Source organism: Rhinopithecus bieti, unplaced genomic scaffold (genome assembly GCF_001698545.2).
Source record: "Rhinopithecus bieti isolate Rb0 unplaced genomic scaffold, ASM169854v2 scaffold_18548, whole genome shotgun sequence".
Classification (NCBI taxonomy): domain Eukaryota; kingdom Metazoa; phylum Chordata; class Mammalia; order Primates; family Cercopithecidae; genus Rhinopithecus; species Rhinopithecus bieti.
The window spans coordinates 1,546,703-1,565,631 of record NW_016809526.1 but is presented as its reverse complement, the minus strand read 5'-3'; the positions used below and the strand labels follow the sequence as shown (position 1 = coordinate 1,565,631).

Genomic DNA, 18,929 nt, shown 5'->3' with positions numbered 1-18,929 from the left:
TTTTTTTTTTGAGACAGAGTCTCACTCTGTCACCCAGGCTGGAGTGCAGTGGCGCCATCTCGGCTCACTGCAAGCTCAGCCTCCCGGGTTCACACCATTCTCCTGCCTCAACCTCCCAAGTAGCTAAGACTACAGGCGCCCACCACCGTGCCTGGCTAATTTTATTGTATTTTTAGTAACACGGGGTTTCACCATGTTAGCCAGGATGAGTCTGATTTTTTATACACCAAGTCTGAGATGCTCTGGAGACATCCCAGTGATGACATCAAGTGATTTTACCATTTGCATCTGATTTTACTATCTGGGGCTCAGAGGAGAGGATGGCCTGGCCTTGAGATATAAATCAATGACTCATTTCTGAGATGAATTAAAACCATGTGCATGGATGAGACTCTGAGAGGAGAGAAGACAGAGCAAGAAGAAAAGAGGCCCCAGGACCAAGCCGTGAGAAATTCCACCACTGAATGTTGTACAAGCCTGGGAGGAGATGAAGAGGTTGAGAGAAAGCACACAAGTTAAGAAGGAAAAGATCAATAACATCAAATGTACCTAAGAGGTGCATGTGATTTTATTTAGCACCCTACGATCTGATTAGTGTCACATCACATGACACTGATTAGTGTCACACAACTAACAAATGGGCAATCTGGGCCTGGAAGCCAGGTGAACTGGACCCTGGAACCCTCCCCACACTGTTCCCTGGAGGAGAGTCGTTGAACCTGGGAAGAGTTGCTGCCCTCCCCACGGCATTTCCCCTCTGGCACAGTGTAGTCAAGCCCTGCATGCTTCAGCTGGTGCTGCACACAATGGCCCACCCCAGAGGGGACGGAGGTCACATGTGTGCCATGGAAACCCGGCTTCCAATGGAGTTGGCAAAGCTCAGACTCTTGGACCTCTGGCTTCCATCAGAACCCCGCGCTTCCCATGTAAGGGGCTGGTTTCTCGGCTGATCCTGTGTCTGGGTTTTGAGGGCTTTGGGGTTTTGATAAGGCGCTTGCTGAGCACAGCATAACTCCTGATTTCTCTGTTGTTCTCATCAAAACCAGTCCTGAAAGTGACTGATGTGCTGGTCCTAAAAAACTAAGAGGTCATCACATTGGTGATTTCCCACAGAATCACTCCTAATAAAGTAATAACTTCATTCTTCAGGAGTGATTTGGGAAAGCAACAGGTTGCAGGCAGAAATTCTAGGAGTTTCACACTGTTTGAGCACCACCTCATTACACATTGACTTGACTGCTTGTGAAAGAAAGAATGGCAGGTGAAAACGAGCAGAGCACACAACATCCATGTAGCCAGCAGGATTCAGATGCCCTGCAGGGGGCCCGATAATGTGATGCTTTGTTTAAGTTTAGGATGTATCCACTTGGCTTAGTTGTTCTGCAGGTGAAAGAGCTGGTGTTTGGTTCACTAACGGATGACAAGCTGCCGCTATTCTCTCTCTGAGCCTTGTGGAGTCTGGTGTTTTCCCCCACACCACAGGGCGTCATATGCTGCAGTGTTCTACAGTAATCAGCTTGACAGGAGTTGGCACAGCTCTATGTTGGGAGTGCCCTATAAATACCTCATCCATATTATTTATGCTAGTGTCGTGAGTACTCATGATTAGGGCTCTGAGGTTTCGTTTCGGATGAGGTGCAGGGTGGAGCATGTGAGGACACTAAGGCTTTAGGGAGCTTTGAATGGCTTAGAGCGCCCTTAAAGGGCATGGGTGTTTCAGAAGCCCGACCTCTACAGGACAATACAGAAATTACATCTGAATTAAATCTCAGGGACATTTGTTGAGAGTTCCCTGAAAGCTCCCTCTTCACTGCAAGAACCCTTGAGGCACGTTTAATGGGGCCAATGCACTCTCATTCTGCAGCCAGTGTTTCTTAAAGCCCCTTGAATCAGGGTGCAGTGATATATTTATGTTAAGTAATATCTGTTATGCAAGATGTCAAAAGCTAAACAGCTTAAAGTAAGGTTTTAAATTATTTTTTTCTGTATGCTTTCTTGCTTGTTTTTAAAAATTACCATTCACAGAAGTGTGTTCAATTAATAAAAATATTTTCTGGCTGTTTGATTACAAGCTTTCCTCCTTCCATTGACTGATTTGCATTCTATTCAGAACACCACGGACTTCACAGCGGTCCATGTAGCACCTACCCAGTACTGTACTTTTAGTTCCGCTAAAGACTCAAACTCCTTAATCCCACACCCTCCCTGCACCCCAGGCCTTTCAGTCTCACCTGGCAGAACACCCAGAAGCCTTCTTTTCTATGTCCCTTATTCTAGCATTTGCACTGCTGTACAAATTCCACAAGAGAAGATGCTCTTTGGATATTCTTGGACACATTTTTTCATTGTAAGATATAATAGTGGGAACACCAAGACAAGCACTAGAAATTTTGAATTATACAAACTGCACTAGCACAATAATGGCAGAGAATGTTGAACTCTGACCTCTAATACGACTGCTACCTCCCAGTCAGAGACACACACAGCCACAGCCATACTTCTTCCTCTTGCACAGCTCAGAGGCCCAGAAAAAAAAAATTGCAACTATTCATAGAAAATATCAATTCTCTTTCTGTAAGAACTTAAATTTCAAGATGTATCTTCAAATATGTCCTTGGCAGAGTGAACTTAAACATCTCACAGGCCAAGGAGGCTCAAGATCCTTGGGCATTTTTTCGTCACCTCCAATTCCCACATAAGGAACCGAGAAGCACCCAGATTTGTCTGGAAGCACCCAGCAGATGTGAAAGGAGAGAAAGAGGCAGAGACACAAGCCCAGGGCTGACTCCAACAAGGGACAGCTGTGTGGCCCAGTGGGCGCTCATGGTCACGCTAACTGCAGGATCTGATCCGGTAAAGAGCTAGCTGAACTCCCTGGCCATGTGCAAGATTACAGGATGTTAGAGATGTAGTGATGTTTTGCATATGGGGAAACCAAGGCCCAGAAAGATGAAGTACTGAGCTCAAGATCATGCAAATCAATCTGGGACGAGGATTTACGACTTCTGACTTCCATCCAGTACTCCTTACCCTACCCCATGAGGCTTCCATTGTTGCCTATATTTCATCCAGTTGAAGGAAGACAGTAGATGTCTTCCTTCTAGATGGGTAGCCATCATCCCATTCATCCATCCAACCTACTCATCCATGCATGCACCCATCCAGTCATCCATCATTCTTTATTGTCCACATTTCCCAACTACAGATCATGGGAACTCTGATATCTGCCTAGGACACACCTGTGACCACATCTCCCGGGGTGGCTTTGTCCCAATCCACAATGACAAATGAATGGCAGCCTTCCACGGCCACCACGGTGATGTTGCGGGGAGAATGCTGGGGAGGCAGGTCACTCTTCCTCAGGTCATTAGGGATGATTTCATCCAGGCTGTCTACTTGGAAGTGATCCAGTGCATCAGTCAGAGAGCACGGGGCTGATGGGTCTTTATTTAGGTATGTCACGTAAGGAGCTGGAAAAGAACAGAGATATCCAATTGGATTGCTGGAGGCTTTTTCTGGAGGCAGAAACACAGCATCTGCTCCACAGAATCAGACCCACCATTCGGTCTCTCCCTGCTGGACAGAGGCCCCATCAGCCTTGATGCCAAGCTCAGAAACACACCCCCAGCTCTCCTTAATGGACCCATGTGTGTATGTCTTTCAATCCGGTCATTCCAAAAGATCCTATTGCCCCATCGACATCAACGACTATGCCTTCAAAGTGGTTTTGAGAGATCATGAAACTATAATTCAATTTAATGTAAGCCTGCAGCTCTCTGCCATTCCTGTGCCCCAACATTTGGAAAAGGGTGAGTCAGGCCCACCCAACCCTTTACTAGCACTCTCTCAACACAGTTCATTTCCTTGACTATCTTGGGACCAGGAAAAAATGTATACTGATCAAGACATGCAGCCTTTAGCCTCAGCCCTGGGTGGCCTTCCCTAGAGCTTCATAAACCCCCACAACAATCTGAAGCATCTGTGCATAAGGCCAGGCCTGAACTGCTGTCTACAACATTACTGCTCAGTTTAACAACAGCTACTCACATTTACAGATGGCTGAAGATTTTTCTACATACATTATTTCAGAGGATACACGGTCCTGGGAGTAAGGCAGGATATGAACCGATGGCCTCATGTTACTATCTCTCCTACAAACACTGAGAGTGCTCACTATGTAAGGATCAGACAGGAGGCTGTCACCCCCAGCCCTTAACTCTTTCTATTATATCCCACTAAATTAGAAATGTCAAGGACTTGGGATTGGGGTTTTATACGTGCAAAACTCTCAAGTGATCTCAAGTAACAATGTCTGGCAATTTCTGAAGCTTCCACTGTAACTTTTGGGGCTACGTTGTCATTCTTAGTGGCTATTTGGAGTGAATGCAGTTTTTAGCTTCTCTATTTGACTTTTGGGCAAATAATGAAATTAAGGCAGAAGTCAAGAAGTTCTTTGTAACTAATGAAAGCAAAGATACAGAGTCCCTGGGACACAGCTAAGACAGTGTTTTCTAAAAATTAGTCTGAAGTTAGGCCTTTAGAACTTGTCCATGGGTCTCATCAGGAAGTTTGGGGAGTGGGCTCCTATGCTTTAGAGAGTTGTAGACTTATGAAAAGAGCCAGACAATAATAAGCCTTTAGCATTCAGAGGAGTTCTGTGGAACAGCTAATAATAGCACAGAAAGCATTTCAATTCCCATCATGGAACTGCCGGGAAAGAAGTCAGTGTACATGGTAAACGCAGCCTGGCAGCTGCATACCAGAGACCCATGTTAGTGTCTGCCTCAGGAACGCCACCTCAAATGAATATTCTTGTTCTTCAAGTATGTGTGGTTTAGACACTCAGTCACTACATCTTGGCTAGCAAGAGTTGTTCTCTGCTCATGGCAGAACAGTTGTTTTGGAAACAGAAAAGTGTGATCTAAGTTTAAGCTGTTACTTGTCTCCACTTAGTAACATACTAATCCAGCTGTCTCATTAATGAGGTTCATTAAGGGCATGGGAAAAGAAGACTTGCAAGACTTAACGCAGTTTAATTTCACAGAATTTCCTACTGAAACCATTTCAATTACTGAGAAAGAAGAGGAAAATGAATTTCTAGATCCCAAATCCTTGAAGCTAATGAAAGTGATAGGAAATAACAAAAGAAAAAAGCTTCCTCTCCATGATACTATAAGCGCTAGTGGCTCAATTCAGTAAGCAGCTAACCTTTTAGGAAGAATTTAACAAACAGTACACACACAAGGCCCAGTGGTAAGTCTTGTCGTGGATAAACTGGCTACAACAAAAACACTCATGTTCCCTGGTCCAGATGGTTTTTAAGTATTTCTTACACTTAGTCTATGCAAGGCAGCCTGTTTCAGCTCTCCTCTGCTGGACTCCAAATCCTCCCCTCTTCTGATTTTGGCAGAAAGTAAAATATTACATATCTACACACGACTGACTCACTCAATTATCCCCAGTGGAAGCTTCACTCTGGGAAAACTTCTCAAAATGCACTGCCTTGGCCAGGCCAAGAGATTAGTAATGCTCTTCTTCAAAGACCAAAAGTTAAAAACCCATGTTTCTCTGATTAACAACATTATATTTACCAACAAATCGTTTCCTTCCAGCCAGATCAAATTGTTCTTCAGGAAAGGAACTGATGGCGCCTTCTTCTGCGATGACCCCCGGTGTGGTAGCAGTGGTGGAAGGTTGGGTGGTGGTCGGTGGCCTTGAGGTCTCAAATTCATAATCTGAAATGATATGAAGGCTCTGTAATTGGGCACTGCCAGAAAAGGAGCACTTTCTATAGTCAAATGATACCTTCCTAACATTCAACTATAGGCTAAAACCCAGACAGACACACACACATGCACACACAGACACACACCCTAAAATAAATGCTATGCCCAAACATAATTTGTCTCTACTAAAATACCATTTCTTCGCATTTCTGTCCCTGCAGAAAAGAAGCTGCAGACAGAAGACAGAAAGGGCAAAAAGAAACACATATGACCAGAAAAAATGGGATTTTAGACTCACAACTGGAGTCTAAAAATGGGGTTTTAGACTCACAACATTGTAGCTCATGGCACTGGCCCAAAGCCATGCTCTACCTGCATAATGTTCCCTTTTAGGAAATAAAAGATAACATCAAAAAATAAACTTGAATTTTTTTTCATAAAAAATTTTTCCTTAGGCCGGCCATGGCTGGGGGCTCACACGCCTGTTCAATTCCAGCACTGTCTGGGGAGGCCGAGGGCGGGCCAGATCCAAGCCGTCCAGCGAGATCTAAGATCATCCTGGTCAACACGGGGTGGAAAGCCCATCTCTACTAAAAATACAAAAATTAGCTGGGGCGTGGGGTTTGGCGCTGCACCTGTACGGTCCCAGCATACTTTTCCACAGGGGAGGCTGAGCGCAAGAAGAATCGGCGATCCGAACCCAGGAGACGGAGGTTGCTGTGAGCAAGATCATGCGTCACTGCCACTCCAGGGCTGGTGACAGAGAGACAAACTCCATGCTCCAAAGAGAACACATTTTGTTTTTTTTTTTTTTTTTTTTCTGTGTATGAACTGTTTTTGGGCATGGGGGATGGGCATTAATTCCTTGCCAAAACAACATAATCCTTTTAACATTTGAAAAGAAAATAAAACTCTGCCCCTCTTTTCAAACTCTTCAAAGATAAGAAAGATGCCTAATATTTTCAAAGGTGCTAAAAAAAAATCTTCGTTTGCTTTCTAACATCTGCTGTTTTCTTTAAGTCAGTTTTGTTTGAAAACCTTGGGATTAAACCACTACATCAAGCTTTATTATGAATAAATAACACATCAAAGGTGACATTGTTTGCACAGTTGTGATTTAAGACAATTAGAGCTATGAATAATTGCAGAAAAGGTGGACCTCAAAAGTGAGAATCCTGAGCCTTGGTGTCAAAGGCCGGCACTGGATGTGGACAAGATTCCTTTAAGAACTTCTTCAAGTTGCAGAGACAACTTCCAAATCACACAAAACAATCACAAGGTCCTAAGTGTAATAATACCATTAGTTACCATTTATTGAATGACTCTCCCAGATGCTGTCCAAGGCACTTTGTATTCTTAATTTTAAAAAAAATTTTTTTTGAAATGGGGTGTTGCTCTCTCACCCAGGCTGGAGTGCAGTGGTGCCATCACAGCTCGAACTCCTGGGCTCAAAATGATCCACCTGCCTCAGCCTCTCAAGTAGCTGGAACTACAGGTGTGTGCTACTATATACAGCTAATTTTTTAATTTTTTGTAGAGACAGTGTCTTGCTATGCTGCCCAGGCTGCTTTTGAACTCCTGGGCTCAAGTGATCCTCCCTCCTTGACCTCTCAAAGTGTTAGGATTACAGGCTTGAGTCACTGTGGCCGGCCTATGTTCCTAATCTTACAAACTTACCCTTGAAAAGATTCTATGATAAGAAATCAACTGATCTAAGCATCACATATTTTATGTAATTAGAAAAGGAGAGAAAAGAAAGGAATAAGAAAGAGAAGAGCCAAGTAAGGAAGTTGGACTTGGTTAAACCAAGTAAGTTTTATAAATGAAGGTTGAAGGGGAGCCCTGATGGATAACTCCAGAATTCCTTGGGCCTAAGGAGGGTTGGGAGGGAGGGAACGGGGAGTACAGGGACCAAGTGGGAATCTGCATCTGCATGTTAAGCGCACTGTTTTTCTTAGATCAAATAGGCATTTGGGGGTGACATGGAAGCATGGGGTAAAACTACCCTTCCCTAAGCCAGCCCTCAGCTTAGGCCCGGCCCAAAGCTCAAAAGGAAACTTCCGTCAAGATCATCCATTCAATAGTTACAATCAGATCCTTTGATTAGGAAAGAAAGTGCGCAAATAATTTTTCAAAAGCTAGTTTGTACCTTCATCATATATAACGTAGGCCTCTTCTGTGGGTACTGCAGTGTCGGTCTCCAAACCTGAGAACTCATCTAGTGAGGACAGAGAAAAGGACCGGTCATCCAGGGCTCCTTCTCCATGGTTCTCTCAGAAGTAGGCCCCAGAGCATGACAATTCATTCACCTCGAGCAGGTCATGAAAACAAGTCCCCAAGGCCAGAGTCTCCACAACGTTTTCAGGAGGAAAATCATCAAAGCACTGACATGGAACCCAGACTTTCTCTCCTTTGGGCCCAGGAAAGGGTGATACAAATGCCCGCCCCATCAGGAGCAAACACCCCACTCCACATTCCCAGATTCCTCAGCACCCCCAAGCTCTCTCTCACCTCCCTCCTACCACCTCAGCCCACCCGCCCGCATGCCTGCAGGGCTCTGATGCTGAGGGAAGTCCCCTGGCCCCTCATGCCACAGCAGGCGCTCTTAGGAAGCAGTCATGAGAGAGAGAGAGGAGAGTGGGCGGTTGGTGCTCAGGATGGTGACAAAAAGCCCCTCACGGGTCAACTCCCTTGTTCATCAGTCTTCATTCCTCCACCCCCTCCATCTTGCCTCTGGAATATTCAAGAAGCAGGGTAATCTCCTACCTCGTCTACATCCCAACTTGGCAAACTCTACCAATGAGAGTTCCCTGTGCTTCTCCACTTCCTACTGACTACCCACCCTCTCTCACCGACTAGGGAGATAAATCAGATTTCCTAATTTGCATAGGAAATTTGGAAAAATATGCCAATCATTGCAAATTTCTCTTTACAGACAGATTGGGCTGTACTAACCGATAGGTCTATTTTTACTACAGAATTATACTTTAAATGTAATACAAAATTTCAGACGTGATTTTTGGAAAAGCCAGGAAACCCTAGTTAGAAGAACTATTACAATTCCTGTAATGACTAAACCAATATTACGAGCATGAGCAACTTGTGAAAAGAAAGTGAGTGATTTAAGCATAAAAGGCATCTTCACCTCCATTATCAGGGTAGTTTAAGCAGAAGTCTTTTGGAAAAGGTATAATGGAATCGATTATACTATTTCTCTACTTGGGGGTTATAGATGCAACTGTAAAAAGGAGAACATCTCACTGTAGCTGATAAAATCTTGAGGCAAAAGGTTTTATAGCTCAAAAAATAACTGTAAGGAATTACGTTCCTCCCTTTGACCTGAAGCCCACAGCAATTATATAGAACTCTCTAAACTTAACGCACTACTAAAAGGGGGCAAGGTGGGGAAAAGAGGAAGAAGTGACTAGTGGATGGTTTCCTAGATGCCTTCTCTGTATCAGCCACTTTTATGTATATATAATTTCACAAGAAACCCTTGAGATACATTGAGCTCATAAATACCCACTTCTCAGCTGATACGGTTTGGCTGTATCCCCACCCAAATCTCATCTTAAATTATAATCCCCATAATACCCACATGTCCAGGGAGGGATCTGGTGGAAAGTGATTAGATTATGGGGGCATTTTCCCCCACGCTGTTCTCATGATAGTGAGTGAATTCTCATGAGATCTGATGGTTTTCTAAATGGTAGTTTTTCCTGCACACTTGCTCGCTCGTTCTCTCTCTCTCTCCCTCCCTCTCACCTGCCACCATGTAAGATGTGCCTGCTTCCCCTTCTGCCATGATTGTAAGTTTTCTGAGGTCTCCCCAGCCATTTAGAACTGTGAGTCAATTAAACTTCTTCCTTTATAAATTACCCAGTCTCAGGTAGTATCTTTACAGCAGTATGAAAACAGACTAATACATCAGCCAAGGACACCAAGGCTCTGGGAGAATTTACAGCATGCCTGAGACATGTGGATGGTAAAAGACAGCAAAAACAGAATGTGAACTTCAAGTACTCTGGCTCCAAAGACTACTTACTTTATACTTCATAAAACTGCCTCCACTTCTGGAAAGTTGAACTAACCAATAAAATTATCTGTCAATGTGAAGATGCTCTATTAGAATCACCATTCTACAGTGTAATGAAGGGGAAATTGAAGTAGAAGGTATATAAACTCCTATGTCATTATCCTACCAATCTTTTTCAGCCTAGTTTGAATGACATGAATATTACATTGTAAAAACAAACTCCACCCACAAAGGCAATGGCAGCCTCGAGTGGTCTGTCCAGCCCTTCTGGGATCACAGTAAGAACTCCCAGCTCCTATTCCGAGGCCCAAGAGATGGTCCTTGAGGCAATGACTCTGGTGTGTTCTGATTCAGCCAATGAATATTAAGCAGAGAGAAGTTGTAAATTATCCATCCATTTAGGGGTGGAATTGTCATTTCACGAAAAACTATTAAACACAAACTTTCCTTCGGTCATTCCAATGTCAATATGCCTGGGATCCAAGACAAATTACTTCTGAGCTTGTTCAAATCAGTTTTCAGGTTCACACCCTGTAAAGGCTGGGATTATCTTGCCATTGTTTCCTGGCCTACCATTTTCTTTCCCTTGTCAATTTAACCTTTAGGAATATCGTCTTGCTTTTCCTCATTATCAGTTCAGTGTCATTTCTTTTCATTACTGTTTTGGTCACATCAAAATGAATACATGGTGAAGTTTCTGCATCCCAGGGTGAACAAGAAAAGGGAAAAGTATATCATTTCCTTCACGGACTCTAGTGTTACGGGTAACTCCGTGAGGTGCTGAAATACTCCAAAGCATGCAGCAGGCTACAGAAATGATGCTTTTAGCGGCAAATGAGTTCACTTCGTGAGATGAGTGACAGTTAAGTCCTCTGGCATTAAGTAAACAATCTATTGAGTGATTTCAGTGTTCTTTTTCTTAAGACCAAATAAACTCAGGCATAAATTTTCTAAAATAGAACCATCTTGACTCCAAGTAAAAATAACTTCCAGATGTGATGAAATATATTTACAATTAAAAAAAACAAAAAACAAAAAGTTGACTACCTTACTTTGGCCCACCCGAATGCCATTTTAAACTATTCAGAACTGTGTAAAACTGGATATTTTACAAGCCAACTCAGCACCAATGTGAAAAGCTTCAGCCTCTTCACATAAACACATTTGCCAGCCATCAACCACAGTAGTGTCGTTTATTCTCTTCAGTAGTTTATCAAGTAGCCATGAAAAAAATAAGTGAAAAATGTCACCAAAGAAGGAAGGCCTTTGCTCCAGAGATATTAAAAAATATTTTTTAAAAATTATTCTCAGTAGAAGTTTAGAGACAGAAGGTAAATGACAGCTATTTGAAACCCAGGGATATTTGCACACTGTACAGTTGGTCCAGCTCAAATGAATGTTGCATTTCTCGGTATTTTCTATCTGGAGACCCAGCTATGGTAGGGAAGGTCTGTTTTCCGTAATGACGGATGTTTTTCTGCAGCCTGTAACAAGGTCATGCTACAAATTATTGATGGTGTTCATCTGGCTTGTCACATTCCATGTACACCCTCTGTCATCAGATTTGCTGTAGATACAGAACCTGGAAAAAAAAAAAAAAAAAAAGCACTGGCTTTTAAGACATGGAGAATGCCTATACCTTAAGGTCTTGCTTGGATATCCAAAGGTATGTACTTAGGTACCACAAGGAATTAGAGATGAAGCAGAAGACATTGTCTCAACTGCAAGGAGTTTATTATCCAATAGAGAAGTCAGATCAAGCAGAACAAAACAAAACAAATGTTCAAGGCAGCATTATTCATAATAACAAAAAAGTAGAAATAACCCAAATGACCACTGACCGATGAATGGAAAAAATGCTGTATATCCATACAATGGAATAAAAAGAATGAAGTAATGATGTATTCTATAATGTGAATGAATCTTGAAAGCAATTATGCTAAGTGAAAGAAGCCAGACACAAAAAGCCACATATGACATGATTCCATTTATACAAAATGTCCCAAATAGGTAAATCCATAGAGAGAGAAAGTACATTAGTGGTTTCCAGGGTTGAGAGGAGGGAGGAATGAGGGTTGACTGCTGATGAGTACGGAATTTCTCCTGAGGTGATGAAAATATTATGGAATCTAATAGTGGTGATCATTGCACACTGTAAATATACTAACATCCACTAACTTTAGAAGAATGAACTTTATGGTATATGAATTTTATCTCAACAGAGCTAGTATTAATACATTTTAAAATTTAATTTCTCTTTTAATTTTATTTTAAGTTCTGGGGTACAGGTGCATGATGTGTAGGTTTGTTACATAGGTAAACATGTGCCACAGTGGTTTGCTGGACAGATCAACCCATCACCTAAATATTAACCCCTGCATGCATTAGTTATTTTTCCCAATGCTCTCTCTTCCCCCACCCGACCCTCTGACAGGCCCCATTATATGTTGTTCCCCTCCCTGTGTCAATGTGTTCTCATCGTTCAGCTCCCACTTATAAGTGAGAACATGAGGTGTTTAGTTTTCTGTTCCTGTGTTAATTTGGTGAAGATAATGGCTTCCAGTTCCATCCATGTCCCTGCAAAGCACATAATCTCATTCCTTTTTGTGGCTGCCTAGTATTCTACCGTGTATATGGACCACATTTTTTTTATCCAGTCTATCATTGATGGGCATTTGGGTTGATTCCATCTCTTTGCTACTGTGAATAGTGCTGCAATGGACATACATGTGCATGTATCTTTGTAATAGTAAACATTTAATTTCTTATTACAAAAAAATACCACTTTCATGGTGAGTGTGCTTACCACAAATAAAGAAAAGAGAATAATACTAACAATAAAGGAGTGGGAGTTGGAGGGAACTTTGGAAGGTGATGGATGTGTCTGTGGCCTTAGCAGGATGATGATTTTGTGAGTGTATTCTTATCCCAAGCTCATCAACGTGTATGGATTAAATATGCAGAACTTTTTCTATGCCAATCATACATCAAGAAAGTGGTTTAAAAAGATTAAAAGATAAAAATAACTATGATTACAGTCAATAAAGAAGAAAATGTTTAATGAAGTTGTCAATGAAACAGTAGAAATAAGAAAGGCCATAAGAAAACTCTTTTTAAACTAACAAATTATATTGCATTAAAATGTGATACGAGGATGATACATTGCTGTCCCCACATTTAACTTTTCCCTAAGACTTTGTATTGATTTGTACTTATTTTCAAATGCTGTCCAGAGGAAAACTATTCTTTAGCTTGGACTAGGGAATCAGGAGACTGGACAGGAGTGAACATATATATGTCATGAATTGCAAAGAAAATAAGAGACAAAATGCCAAGAAAATATTGACTTTCATGCTAAATAAAAGTCCAAAAATACAAAGTAAATGAAGGGAACATGTTAGAAGGCCTAAATAAAAGCAGACAAAATAAAACGTGAACTAATAGCAACAGTAATTAAAATCAAATCCAAAATAGTCAAGTTTTGTTTACAACCAATTATTAAGTAATTATGTTTTAATTATATTTCACCCTTTAAAATTAAACACATTAATGCATGCAGAAGTCAGATGTCAAGGAAAGTAACATAATATTTTAATACTAGAAATTCAAAGGTAAATTCAAATTTGTACTCACTGGGTCAATGGACAGAGTAGAAATTTTCTTCCCATTGTTCCTCTCCCTCTGTATGTTTCCGTGTTTCTTTGGTGTGGAATTTTTAGATGTGTCAAGTTGTCTTGTTTATTTGGAACTTCTTCACAGAAAGACTAACTTCCAACAGAATTCCCATTTTGGATACAGTATTCATGTTCAAACTGATTGGGCTTATCATGGTCAATAATGCTGCACAAGAATTCCAGACTTGATTCCTAAAAGGAAATGTCTTCACTCTGCCTTGGTTTAAAAAGACTTAAGCTTTATAGTTGACATTGCAATTCATTTCAATGAACTGAGGGAAAGAAGATGAATCTATCTCCTCCATGCCTGATGCAAATCTAGAATGACTTCTTCCAAGGCAGCTTGAGCAGGGGACTGAGCAGAAAGGATGGAGACACATTGATATGTGGGCTCCACGATGACCTGGATAAAGGCATCCTAGCTCTGGCTCTTCAGGGAGAACAAGCCATTTTCAGAAGGAAGACAGACTCACATCAGGGTCGGCAGGATAGTGCAGATCAGCAAAGAAGGGAAAATGGTGCGTTCTTACCCAGTGGAAAGCCCACACTCCCACAGGAAGCCCAGCCACATGAGGATTAGAATTCTCCAAAGGAGGGCTGATCAAAAAAGTGCCCAGCTGCCGAACATGCTGGGGAAACATTCCTTTTCTTGGAGATTCTCAACAAGACTATTCAGTGATCTAAGTGTTACAACAGTAAGAAATTTATCCAGCCTTGTTTAAATCACATAGCTAATCACAGAACCTTTTACGTATATACATATATATTACAACCACTAATCTACAATATCCCTTGGAACACACTTTGGGAAATGATAGTCCAAACAAATAATGTCACAAGTTTCAGCTAAATTCTTGACTTGGGTTGTGATAAGCGCTGCCAGGTAAACACAGGATGCCCAGTTAAATCTGACTTTAAGTCAACAAGAAATAATTTTTTCATATAAATATGTCCCATGCAATATTTTTATTTCCTAAGTCTTCCAACCTTAGCTGTGGCATGGTACTGTCAGACAAACTTGCTGGGACCAAAAATGCGTTGGCTTGCTGCTTTGCTGTGTGCGGCACTCATCCCTCCCCTGCAGGCTCTGCCACCCTGCTCTGAGCTGCAGCGTGCTAGTGTGCATGATAAGTGGTTAGTATTAGAACAAAGCCAGTTACCTTCTTCAGTGTAGCACTCTGGGATCCCATTGGAGCTCATTATCAGGTTACCATCATTGTCGCGCCGTTCCAAGGTCCCAGGGGGACAGGTGGGGATGGGAGTGGTGGGTTTGGCGGTGGTGGTGGTGGTTGTCCGCGTAGTGGTTCCGACTGTGGTTGTTGGGCGCCTGGTGGTCGTGCGACGGGTGGTGGTTGTGCGGCGGGTGGTGGCAGTGGTGGGCCGCTGGGTTGTAGTGGTAGGCAGGGGCGTCGTAGTAGTGGTAGGCCGTGTGGTAGTGGTAGGGGGATGGGTGGTGGTTTTGATGACCTCCAAGCCCACCAGCGGCTTTCCTCCAAGACTCAAAATTGGCTTATCTTGGGCACTGGCCAGAGGTGTGCCATGTCGCCCCTGCCCAAAGAGTGGTAGGCCGTCAGGACTCACCACGGGGGTCCCTTCCAGATCTGAAATAAAATCAACCAATAGCTATGCAACGACGTGAAACAATCCAGAGAAAATAAAAAGCAAGCAATAAGTGTCTTCTCAAAGCTTATGTATTATCATGTTTTAATCAGTAAAAGGCAAAGGGATAAATGAATATTGCATCAGTATGCTCCACGATCCTGAGATAACTCTTGTATCTAGCAAAGGAAGAAATATTTTCCTTTGCCTCATTCCCATGCCTAAGGGGTGGAAGTGTTACTTTGGATTAAAGGTGGAAAAACTTCTTCTGTAAAGGGCCAGGAAGCAAATATGTTAAGCCTTATAGGCCAGATGGTCTCTGTTGCAACTACTCAATCAGCTTTTAGAGTGCAAATACATAAACAGCACGTAACAAATGAGTTAGACAATGCATAATTAAGTGAGTGTATTGTGTTCCAATAAAACTTTGCATATGGACACTGAAATGTGCATTTCATGTAATTATCACGCTACAAAATATTCTTTTTTCTGGCAATCATTTAAACATGTAAAAACTATTCTGAGCTCATAGTAAGTCTTACAAAAACAGGTAGTGGGCTACAACCTACAGGTTGTAGTTTGTGGACCCCTCCTCTAAAAGGGCCAATTTAAGAACGAATTAAAGGGCCACATTTTTTAGAGGGTGCAGCCTTCAGGAAGAGAACTAAAGCTGTCTGGGGGAAACACCAAGTTCTGCCTCTTTTGAGGCTCTTCTTCTCACATAGGTAAAAGTAACCAAACCAAGAGCAATCATTGTAAATGAGGGGGAGAAGGAAGATAGAAGCTGTAATTCTATAGCTAATTCAGTAGGCTTTTATTCTTTAAAAACTGTTCTCCCTTACCCACAATGGTTCGACCATCTCCTCCTAGTTTAATCCGAAGAGGATTTCCATGTGAATCTTGGAGGTACCTTCCTTCTGCATTCAATACTAACCCACGATCAAGGTCCACAACCTAAATCCATGACATAGATTAAAGAATATATTGGACATTTTGAAATGGTCACATGAGTCCAACTATATATGTGCATATGCCTGAAACTTCCACAGAAGGAAACCATAATATGAATAGAAGACATTATTTCTGTCAATATGATTCATAAAGTCTTAAAAAATACAGTACAAAGCAGTCATCTTTCATATTATGATTGCTTACCCATATAATATGTAAATTGTTTTAAGTTTCTCAAATCACAAAAGATGTTCAAAATATTTTTACCATCAAGTACATTGTGTCTAATGCTGGAAAGAAGGAAACAATGTGTCTCTCAGTTGAGGGGAGAGATTAAATAATTTGTGGCCCATCTGTATGGCAGAATATTATGCAGACAATTCTACATACATTCCACATATATGTGAACTCAGATTATAGGGCTGATTATTTTGCAAAAATAAAAATATATCCATTTGCATATATAAGCCTAAGACTGCAGAGAAAAAAATTATGGAAGGTTATACTGCAAATGGTTAACAGTGGTTATCTTTGAGAAGTAGTTTGGGTGAAGAATGTTTATTTTCTGTTTCATATATTTCAATATGAATTGTTTTAACTTCTTGCAATGAATGTGAATTGCTAGCATGTTAAAGACATAAAATCTTTCCATTTTGCTGTTAATGTTAAAAATCAAAGTTGCTATAACAAAAACAATATAATTTGTAATCGTGTTGCCTAATATAGTATGCATACAAAAAAATGTCACGTTCTGAGGAACTGTAAAACTTGAAGAAAGCTATAATTATCTTTATTAAGGGACTAGCTCGTGCTTTTTGCTGGTTCTCAAAGCATGGTCCTGGACCTGAAGCCTCAGCATCACATAGGAACTTGTCAGATATTCAAATCTCCCAGCCCTACCTGAGACTTGTATTTGACAAAATCCTCAGTGATCCTCAGCTGGCTTAAGTTTAAGAACCACTGCTTTGCACACTCAGGCTACGGGAGGAAGCCCTGCAAGCAAGTCACTTTGGTGGATGCTGTTTTGGCATTAAAATAAAATTTATATAAATCCTATTTTGAAATCTACCCCATACTGTTTCCATTCAAAATTGTTTGCAATAGCATCTTGCTTTAATGTACATTCTTCCTCCTATAAATTTCTCTTCCTTTAAGAAATGATAACATGCATCTTTAGATCACCTATGACTGAAAATGTCATAGTCTTTTAGTACATTTCCCTAAACCTTATCATTATAAATGGGAAGTCTTGACTGGGAATTACAGTATAAATAACTTTTTTTATTCTTAGAAAAAGTACTTTAAATTCCTGAATATTGTAAAGTGTTCTGTCTATTACCCTCAACCCAACAAAACCTCCTAAACGTTTATCTTAACCCCAAGCAATTAAAGCTGTTTAGACATACATAAAGTACTAATAAATAATTTTAGTCCAACAATTGTTGGAAGATTCAAAAGATGATCTAATAAAAATTTCCAGTATCATTCAGGGTTTTTTGTTTATTCATTCATTTTTACCCTGTGTCCTTCTAGAAAGGATTTGAGATGGCTTACAGAAAATACATGTAATGTTTAATCAAACAATAAACAAAACCTAAAAATAAAATGAAGCTACCAGGACAGGGAAAATATAAGTTCCTTTGAATAGCCATCCATTGGGTCTATAATCGCTATGGTTAGGCCTTGCATTCATTTGACCTTCCTAACCAGTTGAGGCAAATGAAAAACAAAGGCTCATGCCTTATCATGAGAAAAAACAAGCTAGTTACCAGGAGAACCAAAGATTTTTCCGAGTATTAAAAGAAACTCTATACAAGTACATATGAGTAGTTAAAACTAGAGGAGAAGAACAGACAAAGGCCACTTCATTTATCATTACACAATGTCCACCATTTTTCTCTTCTCAACAGCATGAAAACAACGGGTATGTGTAAAGAAGTTTACCCTACCCACTTTGTTCCTTGAGGGCCATTGATAATTCTCTGTCCATTCGGTTTTCCATTACTACCAGGAAGGACTTTCCCTTCTACATTTGGTCTGCCATTATAACCTACACAGTACCAAAAATAAAAATAACAGAGCCTGGTAAATTCAACATGCCCGGGAAGTTGGCTTCATACCAAACTACACATCATTTCAAATAGAAACTCTAAATAGAATTTTAAACCAGTAGCTCAAATATATTAGATAATGATAGTCTCAAACTATGACTTCTCCATAACAGATGTGGATGTCAATTAAGAATACAGTAAAGTCACAGCTTCTGACGATACTGTGAGAATGAGAGTGTGTGGCATAAGTAAATTTGCCACAGAAAACGTAAGACCTTAGTAGCTGTAGCTTTATTTCAGCCATGTGGAAGGTGGGGGAAGGAAGGGTTAGACGGACAGAGAAAATTGTGTCTAAAATGTACTAGATACTGTCCCACTTTTCTAGGCATGTTAAACAGAGCTATGCCCAGCTGACTCAGGTCCCAATCACCAATCACCGAATATAAATGCACAATGCTGTCTCAAAGCTTGCTGAATGCTGTGGGGCTGCTTGAGAAGTATTTGCTCAGACAGTAAGAAGATGCAGCAGCACCCTTAGAGTTGTTTCTGTCTGTCTCTGCCTCACAGAGAGATGTTTCTTATCAGCTCCAGTCTGCTCTGGTTCAGCCTTGACTGCTGGGCAAAGGACTTGGGCTTTCTGACCGCTACTTGCAGGGCAGACATTTATTTCTCTCATTCCTTCATTTATTCATTAAATATTTATCGAGTTCCTACTACGTACAAGGGAACGTTGAGTTTTACATCTATTATCAGGGAGGTGGGTTTGACTAAAACAGCCAATCTTAGTGGAAAATTGAGTATGATATGGGGCATTGTTCTATGTGTTTACATTGGGCTAAAATAACAATGCATTGTACAGATCAGCAAAAAAAAAAAAAAAAAAAAAAAAAAA

General features: G+C 41.0%; 1 protein-coding gene across 1 annotated transcript in view; it reads right to left on the bottom strand.

Moving 5' to 3' along the window:
* Nucleotides 1-18,929, bottom strand: part of FNDC1 (fibronectin type III domain containing 1) — a 101,559-nt gene that overhangs the window by 17,219 nt on the left and 65,411 nt on the right. Inside the window, exons 12-17 of the mRNA XM_017889676.1 lie at nt 17,936-18,036; nt 15,878-15,989; nt 14,597-15,037; nt 7,876-7,944; nt 5,592-5,735; nt 3,240-3,470 (exon numbers count right to left, since the gene is read on the bottom strand). Coding sequence (XP_017745165.1) covers nt 3,240-3,470; nt 5,592-5,735; nt 7,876-7,944; nt 14,597-15,037; nt 15,878-15,989; nt 17,936-18,036 — 1,098 coding nt within the window. The remainder of the gene's footprint in view (nt 1-3,239; nt 3,471-5,591; nt 5,736-7,875; nt 7,945-14,596; nt 15,038-15,877; nt 15,990-17,935; nt 18,037-18,929) is intronic.